This window comes from Rhinatrema bivittatum, chromosome 8 (genome assembly GCF_901001135.1).
Source record: "Rhinatrema bivittatum chromosome 8, aRhiBiv1.1, whole genome shotgun sequence".
Taxonomy (NCBI): Eukaryota; Metazoa; Chordata; class Amphibia; order Gymnophiona; family Rhinatrematidae; genus Rhinatrema; species Rhinatrema bivittatum.
The window spans coordinates 18869112-18877284 of NC_042622.1; the positions used below are offsets into that span (position 1 = coordinate 18869112).

General features: G+C 51.6%; 1 protein-coding gene across 1 annotated transcript; it reads left to right on the plus strand.

The window, feature by feature from the left end:
- The first annotated feature begins 1121 nt into the window (after positions 1 to 1121).
- On the plus strand, positions 1122 to 7856 carry CTSZ (cathepsin Z). Its single transcript, XM_029613089.1, has 6 exons — positions 1122 to 1434; positions 3216 to 3379; positions 3918 to 4097; positions 4774 to 4924; positions 5661 to 5826; positions 6272 to 7856. The coding sequence occupies exons 1-6, from the start codon at positions 1316 to 1318 to the stop codon at positions 6383 to 6385; spliced, it is 894 nt and encodes a 297-aa protein (XP_029468949.1). The 5' UTR covers positions 1122 to 1315; the 3' UTR covers positions 6386 to 7856.
- The last annotated feature ends 317 nt before the right edge of the window (positions 7857 to 8173 follow it).

Below are 8173 nucleotides of genomic sequence, written 5' to 3' on the forward strand. Positions count from 1 at the left end.
ATATCATGGCGATATTAAGTCGGAGGTCCCGAAAGTTAAAAAAATAATTAAAAAAAACAAATTTGAAATAGGCCTGCGGCTTGAAAACCGGACGCTCAATTTTGCTGGTGTCCGGTTTCTGAACCGAGAACCAACGCCAGTAAAATTGAGCGTCGGCTGTCAAACCCACTGACAGCCACCGCTCCCGTCCCAAAAGAGGCGCTAGGGATGCGCTAGTGTCCCTAGCACCTCTTTTTACTGCCGGCCCTAATTTAAATAAATTTACTGTATCGCGTGCACAGGAGAGCGGGCGTTCGTCCCCTCTCCCGCGGACTTTACTGAATCGGCCTGATAGTTAGATGGGGGATCAGGCAAGTTGATGCTTTAGTGCAGGGATAGGTAACGTGCTCCTGAGTGCCACAAGCAGGTCTGTTTTTCAGGATATCCACAAAGAATATGTATAAGAGAGATTTGCACGCAACAACCCTTTATGCTAAAAGGGGATTAGTGCATTCAAAATGCGCATCCAACACCCCCCCCCCCCAAAAAAAAAACTAATTGTGCTCATCACATGCAAATGCATGATCATGAGGCTATTAGCTATACTCCCCGATCCAAAAAAAAAGGTGATATTAAGTTGGAAGAACAAAAAGGATAGAATGTAAAAAAAAAAAAATTACAAAAAAAAGTGTGCTGGTGGTCAGGTTAGGAAAAGGGACGCTCAGTTTTATGAGCGTCTATTTTCCTAACCTGTGCCTATGCACACTTTTTTTGTAAATTTGTTGTTTGTTGTTTATATTCTGTCCTTTTCATTCCTCCAACTTAATATCCCCACCATATTAAGTGGCTGCGCACCATGGTAAAACTGACAGCCACCTCTCTTGGGCACCCGCTGCCCAGGAGGCGCCAGGGGTGCCCATTTGTCCCTAGCTCCTCCTTAGCAGAGGAACCCCCCCCCCCCTTATTTAAATATCTGATCAGGCCCCCAGGAGCGGTGGCAGGGCACGCGTTAGAGGGGCCCGTTTTCCGCGCTGATTTTTCGCATCGCCCTCCGGAGGCGGCGCATGCAAATCTGCCTCCTGCATATTCATTGCGGCGATCCCGGGGGGGCCTGAGCTGAGTGGAAGTCGTTGCTCACTGCTTCCTCTTTCCCTCCCGGATCCCCTTTCTGTAGCCTTTGCCTGCGTTGCTTTCTTTCCCCCGGGGCGCGCGCACCTGTTCGCAGGCTCGCCCCCGACCCTGGGCTGTGCTGTAGCTTTAAGCCGCGGCGGCGGCAGAGGGTGAGTCAGCAGGGCTGCGAGCCACCGCTCGATCACATGAGCCTCCTTCACTCGCCATGGCCCGGCCAGCTGTGCTGCAGCTGCTGCTGCTCGTCTGCGGGGCTTCCGCCGGCCTCTACTTCAGGGAGGGGCAGCAGTGCTACAAGCCGGCGGCGAGGAAGCCCCCCGGAGTCAGGTAAGGCCACGGCCACGGCCACGTGGGGGTCGGGGGGGAGTCCTCTCGTGGCGGAAGGAGAAGCGCCGGGGGAGTTAGCAGCAGCAGCAGCAGGCGGCCGGGCCCGGGCAGGCGCAATCCGAGTAGCGCTAGAGCCACGTTCCAGAAGTTCTGGAAGCGGATGCCAGAAAATGTAAAGGCTTTAAGTTTAACAGAGGTCTGGGGAAGTTTGGGGAGGGCAGGCTCCGGGAGGATAATCAGCCACTTAGACTTTGCTTTCTCCACCTCTTAATGCTCCAGGAAAACACCACTGCCAGGGCACCCAGCCTTGCCCCATCGGGCTGAGCCGGCAGAGCTTTCCAGCAGGTCCCCATTTTAGCGCATGAAACCTCATACGACCCCCCGGAGGCCGCCCAAAGCAAGTGGCAGGGGGTGGATCGCCCTCCGCCATCCCCCGGTCCCTCCTTTCTCTCCTCCACAGGATCTCCTCTCTCTAAACCTCTGCCCCTGTAGCTGGGCACCTCTTACAGCCCCCCAGCTCATCCCATTTTATATCATCCCAGCCGATCCTTTCTCACTTCCCAGCCATTTTTATAACTCCCACTTGATCCTTCATCATCCCATCTTTTTCACCTCTATAGCCCCCACTTGATCTTCTGTCATCTCCTCTCCTTCTCTCTCACCCCCTGCTCCTCTTCCATACCTCAGTTGATCTTCTGTCACTCCCCCCTCCCCGTCCAGCTGATCCAACTCTCAAACCCCTCCTGCATCTGATCTCTCTCTCTCTCTCTTCAAACAGCCCCCTGGTTAGGGTCAGTGGCAACATTTTCCTTGTGACCCTGGGCCAAAAGTGGATGACAACTGGTGGGAAGAGAGGGCAGGCTGTTAACAGAGGCAGCATTTTTCTCTTGGGTTAGGTGTAGTGGTGAGTGAGGAGGGCAGTGGCAATCTCCCTGTGCACACTCAGCCCACCCCCTCCCCCTCCCCTCCTGGCTGCTCCCAAACCTGGCTTTGATCTGCAAGTGGCGGCAGCATTAGGAATGAAAGGTCAATATATCACCTTCACCGACCCTGCCGCTGGTCCTGATCTCTCCTCATGCAAGGGCAGGGCCTCCGAGTGCCTGCTGGCTCCGAGGCCCCAGGCTGACTTCCACTACCAGCGCTGCTGCCTGAAGAGTTCTGGCCCTTGAGGCACTCCTGACCCCAGCTAAAGGTTTTGGGAAGGCCCTGTCTTATGTGCTTTAAGAAAACGTCCTTTGTGAACAATGCCTGAGCTTCCTAAAGCAGTTCAGCCCTGAGGCGGGAGGGAAATAGTAATCTATTGCCATGCATCATGGTGGAGGAAGGCTTTCATGGATTGCACTGAAATATGTCTTAAGTTCTTAAAATGAAGTCTGATGAGGCAGTTCCCTAAAGGTTTTTTTCTTTTTTTTTTTTCCCCTCACGCGGCAATGACTGGGCTCAGTCACTGGTAGAGATTTGAGGGAAGTGAATCAGACAGGCACAAGGGGAAGTGAGCTTGTATTCATGGGCTAGTGCCCTATCAAGCTGCTGTTCAAAGCTGCGCAATGCAGGCTGCTCTCAACACAAAAACCCAAACGACTTCCTGCTGAAATATTTGCTGGCCAGTAATTGCCAGAGTGTTACAATCCCAGAGCAAAATTCATTCTACTAAGTATTTGCTTCTTAAAAGTTTTCCTGTTTCCAGAATGCGGGGACTTCAGGGTCTTTTGCTTCCCACTTACCTAAGCCATCGTTGGATATTCTTTTGCTTTGTCTCTCTCTTTTTTTTTTTAATGTAGAAATTACCCCCGACCTCATGAGTACCTGGATATTTCCAGCCTGCCAAAAAGCTGGGACTGGCGAGATGTAAATGGAACCAATTTTGTCAGTACCACCCGGAACCAACACATCCCCCAGTACTGCGGATCCTGCTGGGCTCACGGGAGCACTAGTGCCTTGGCAGGTACCCCGGGCGGATTTTTCCTGTGACTTCACATCGTGTTGGGAGATGCTTAGCAAGAATGGCATTCCCGGGCGGTACTTCTGCGGGAGCCGTAGTGCATGCAAAGCTTCAGCTCAGAAACACCCTGCAGCTTAAGTGCTGATCTGCTCCTCCAGCCCCGGCTCGTTGGGGAAAGTCAGCTAATGCTGCAGTTAGCGTGGCAGGGGCACTGGGGAATCTGTAAGGAAGTCTCCTTACACCAGAGTATGGCGGCCCTGGGCAAAACGACTGCAGAAAACGCTGGAAAAGCTGCAGCACGGTCCGAAAACGGTTCTTGCTTTCCCACGTGCAGTCTTCCAGTGTCCCTGGCCATTCTTGCACAATTCTGGGGAATTTGGTTTTTTTTTTTTTGTCCCTTTGGACGATAGTTGGGTGCGGTTGCCCTCACTAAAAACCTTTTCTGAACTCTCCTGTTTGTAGGGGCAGGGGGGGGGCATATGTAGGCACCTGCTGGGCTTCCTCCCCCCCCCCCAATAACAGCAAACGCTTTCCATTTCAGATCGCATCAACATAAAACGCCGAGCGGCCTGGCCGTCCGCCTACCTCTCCGTGCAGAATGTCATAGACTGTGGGAACGCGGGGTCCTGTGAGGGAGGCGACCACAGCGGGGTCTGGGAGTACGCCCACGACAGCGGCATCCCGGACGAGACCTGCAACAACTACCAAGCCAAGGACCAGAGTAGGGGATGAGAGCGCGCAGAGCCTACTGACGTCAGTCAGGGCGCACAAAGCACGCGGCTGCTTCCTGTAGTATTTCTCAGGGGTGCCCCCAGCCAGCCAGGTTTCAGGATCTCTCTCATGAATATGCAGATTTATTTGCCCGCACACTCCTATGCATGCAAATATTTCTCATGCATATTTATTGGAGATATCGTGAAAAGCAGACCGGGGGTGTGTCACTTCCAGCATCTGATTTATCCGACAGCTGCCCCCGCCCCTCAGCAAGTGGATGGGACGAGGAGCACGAGCGCCCATGGGAGGGCAGAGGGATCATGGAGGATGGCGCTATGTGCAGGATAGTTGCAGCGGGCACTAGTACACGCACTCACAAAAGTGCCTTACTAAAATGGTTTTCAGAAAAACTAGCACGAGGCTCCTGCGAGCTTATGCAACCTCCCAAGGAAGCAACAATTCTGAAGTTTATTTTCCTAATTTTGGGGATGGCAGGTCTCACCCTGGTGCTACCCCAGCCCTCTGCCTAAACGTGGCGTGGTGTTGGGACTGAAGAGGGCACAGGGTGGCCAGGGAGAAGCCTCCAGTTCAGATACAGGGGGCCCTAGTTGGATGGACGTGTTTAGGATTCTCGCCAGGAATCGCACCCAATGCATTCTAAGGTCTGCATTTTGGTTTTGCAGAATGTAACAAGTTCAATCAGTGCGGAACATGCGTGACCTTCGGCCAGTGTCACTGGATAAAGAACTACACGCGCTGGCAGGTGGGGGACTACGGTTCGGTGAGCGGCAGGCAGAAGATGATGGCGGAGATCTATGCCAACGGCCCCATCAGGTGACAGGAGGGAAGGCAGGCCCTTCACTCAGCCCATTAACCGCTTTTCTTGCAGTGGGGGGTGCTTCCCTACATAAAACCCTGCGCTAGGATTTAGCTGGGTAGGAAAAGGTTTGTAGCTTTAGAAACAGATGAACATTAAGCAGGAAGACGTTAAAAATGAAATGGCCTGGAGGTATTTTGAAAAACGTGCCAGCAGCCGTGTATAGAAAGACAGGGGTAACCCCCCCCCCCCCCCCAATAGCCTGCCAGCTGCCTGACACACCTTAGCTGGGGTGGAGGGGCAGGCTCCGTGGGCTGTAATGGGCTCTTTCTGCCATCGCATTTGTCTTTGGCAGGGAAGCTGCTGCTGCTGCTTCTTCAACCAAAGCCTTCAGTGCTTTCTCTTGTCCAAGTACGGGGCCCTTCATCCTCTGCTACCTGGCTGACCCCTAACCCCTGCGGCCAGGGGATTCAGCTCAGCGTATGCTCAGACTTCAGTAGATGTGAGGCGTGCAGAGAGGCTCTGTGCTTCATACAAGTGCAGCCTGGAGGACCCTAACGTCCCATTGGTCTCGTGCAGTGTGAGATGCAACTCAGCGAGGGAAGGCCTGCAGCCTATGCAAAGATCCCAGACGTTAGTTCAGCAGAACTGAAACCTCTACAGCTAGGCTCTGCCATGTCCGTCTCGGCAGGGCAGATTGTTTCTCGTTTATATTTTGAAACTAAAATCCTTGATTTTTTTTTTTCCTTTTAGCTGTGGTATAATGGCCACCCCAAAGCTGGATGCCTATACTGGGGGACTCTATGCTGAATATAATCCTAGTGCTTTTGTCAACCACATAGTATCGGTGGCTGGTTGGGGCGTTGACGAGAGTGGGATTGAGTACTGGATTGTGCGTAACTCCTGGGGAGAGCCCTGGGTGAGTATTACCTGCATGGAGACCTTAAATGACTTGTGTCCGAGTCAGTAACTGTGCCATGGACTGGGGGCAGAAGAAACCGCACAGCTGCAGCCCACGTGGTCAGCTCGTGCCTTTCTTCTGAGGGTCACAGGGCTGTATCTCAGCCTGCGGTAATAAGAAACCCGTCGGGGCAGGCTCGAGGCCTCGCTTCGCTGGCTCCGACTTTCATGTGCCAGTTGATAAGATGAACACTTGAGCAGCACCGGAGATGACAGTGACATCGGGTGTTTGTTTGCTCCCGTCAGACACGAGGAGCCTGCAGCCACCTCTGTGCATTTCAAGGCTCCCGCTGCGGCTATGAAAAACAGGAATGCTGTGCAAAAGATCAGATGTGTACTCAAGGCTGAAAGTTGTTGTGAGTTAAGCTTTACAGCTGTTGCTTACCCTCATTTCTATCTTCTAGGGTGAAAAGGGCTGGCTCCGGATTGTGACCAGTGCTTACAAAGGAGGAAAAGGCACAGATTACAATCTGGCTCTAGAAGAGGATTGTGCCTATGGGGATCCCATCCTACCTTGATGCTGACTTTAAAACCCTCACAAAGCCCTGGGGGGGTTCATTAGCTGCTTGCTGACCTCTCTCACCTTCTCCTTTCTATCCCTGCTAAGGATTCTTGCCGCTGGGGCAGGGAGATAGCCGCGTGGCCTGCACTGGAATGGGCCTTGCGCTCGCATTTGGAAAAGGCGACCCAAACGCCGGCTAAAAATTAGAAGCTGGGCTCTGCCAAGAAGCCATGCGCCATTACAAACGTCCCGGAGGGATCCTGCCCATGAACGAAAAGACTAGTTTTGGCATCATTTGTCCCACTTAAAAGGGGAGGAGGATCTGCTTGGGGTGGTATTTCTTTTAATTCATTTAAAAAGTTTTATTGTTGACCGAGCACCTGAAGCTGAATCCAGCACTTCAGCTGCTGCTTTCCAAGAAGTCTGATTGATAGGGTGGTGGCAGCAGCCCAGAGACAACACGACGACTAAGCCAGGTAGATGGAAAGTGTTTTGGGATTTAATCTGAGAAACTTGCTGCACCATCTGTGGCAAGACAACAGCTTTCTGTAATGTAATGGGAGTCGCTCCAGTCTGCCCCTGGGAGGATGGCGTTATTCCAGATGTTGCTGGTTGGCTTGATTGTATAATGGCCATACTGTGCACCATGGAGTAAGTGCCAAGGGATTACCACGTAAAATAAAGCACACTTCCCAGCCTGTGTGAACCCCTTCATACCATGCACACTGCTAAGGACCAACACTGTTCTGCGTAAATGGAAGTTCTCATCATCAGCATTTTTCTTGCTAGTCTGCCTATTGCCAATCGTGTCGGGGCTTTTGGGATGGACTGTGGGTTACTGATGATCTGCCTTGCCTCTGTCCTCTTGGGTGGCGGTAAGAGTCCAAACTGAGCAGCATCTGGCCCTTGGAAACCGAGGCAAAACCAGTGATTGCAGGCCCCGGCTGGAAGGAAGGTGGAATCTCTGCAGCAAATCTGCCTTCACTTCAGTTGCTCCTGCGAATATGTGCAGCGGTTTTCTTTATCCTTCTGCCTGGGACAATTTCATTACTTATATGTAAACCATGCGTTTGTCTTAATGCTGTGCATGGTCAGCATCTTATGCTGCCTGTTGAAAGGGAAAGACACCGGCCTTCAGACTGGTAACACAAAGGGATGAATTTTGCATATCTTTAAATGCAATTGCTGCAGCTTTTAAGAATCAGAATGATTTTTTTTAAATTTGCACTCCTGGGAAGGGTCAGCGTAGCGTTCTGCTTCTTACCTCATTTTGCAAATGCAAAGCTTTGACTGTTATGGAGAAAGGACAGACAATATCTACCTTCTTATCTTACAAATAAAAAAGGCTTTATCTGAAATGACGTGATTAAAGGTTAATTAAACCTGAATTTGCATTCCTTATAGGGAGATTTTATTTGTGCGCTGACCTGGTGACAGGATCAATCATAAATGCATTGTTAGGCCAATAAACTAGTATTCCCCTACAAGGTGTTTGCTCTTTTATTAACCTCCATTAACCGGTGAATGTTAGAAGCCTACCCTGTGCTTTAATTAGGGGATGTGTGAAGATGTTGGGCTTGCACGCACCGCGTGGATTTTAAAAGCTGCCAAGATACGCGGAGATCTCACGGAGCACGCACATCGCTGAAGTTTTCAAAAAGGGGCGAGAGGCATGGGACTTGCTGGGTGTGAACCCGAGATGTGCGTATACTCATGCGATGGGGGCGAGGCTCCCTGTCCTGTAACTTTACTTCTGCTATGGATAACCTGCAAGTTACAAATAAAGAAAAACAGGCAGTGCTGG

Excerpts from the sequence above, each read along its gene's own strand:
- CTSZ (XM_029613089.1), top strand. The coding sequence starts at position 1,316 with ATGGCCCGGCCAGCTGTGCTGCAGCTGCTGCTGCTCGTCTGCGGGGCT. Across the intron at positions 4,098-4,773 it reads CTACCAAGCCAAGGACCAGA|AATGTAACAAGTTCAATCAG; the intron begins GTAGGGGATGAG and ends TTGGTTTTGCAG. Across the intron at positions 4,925-5,660 it reads TATGCCAACGGCCCCATCAG|CTGTGGTATAATGGCCACCC; the intron begins GTGACAGGAGGG and ends TTTTCCTTTTAG.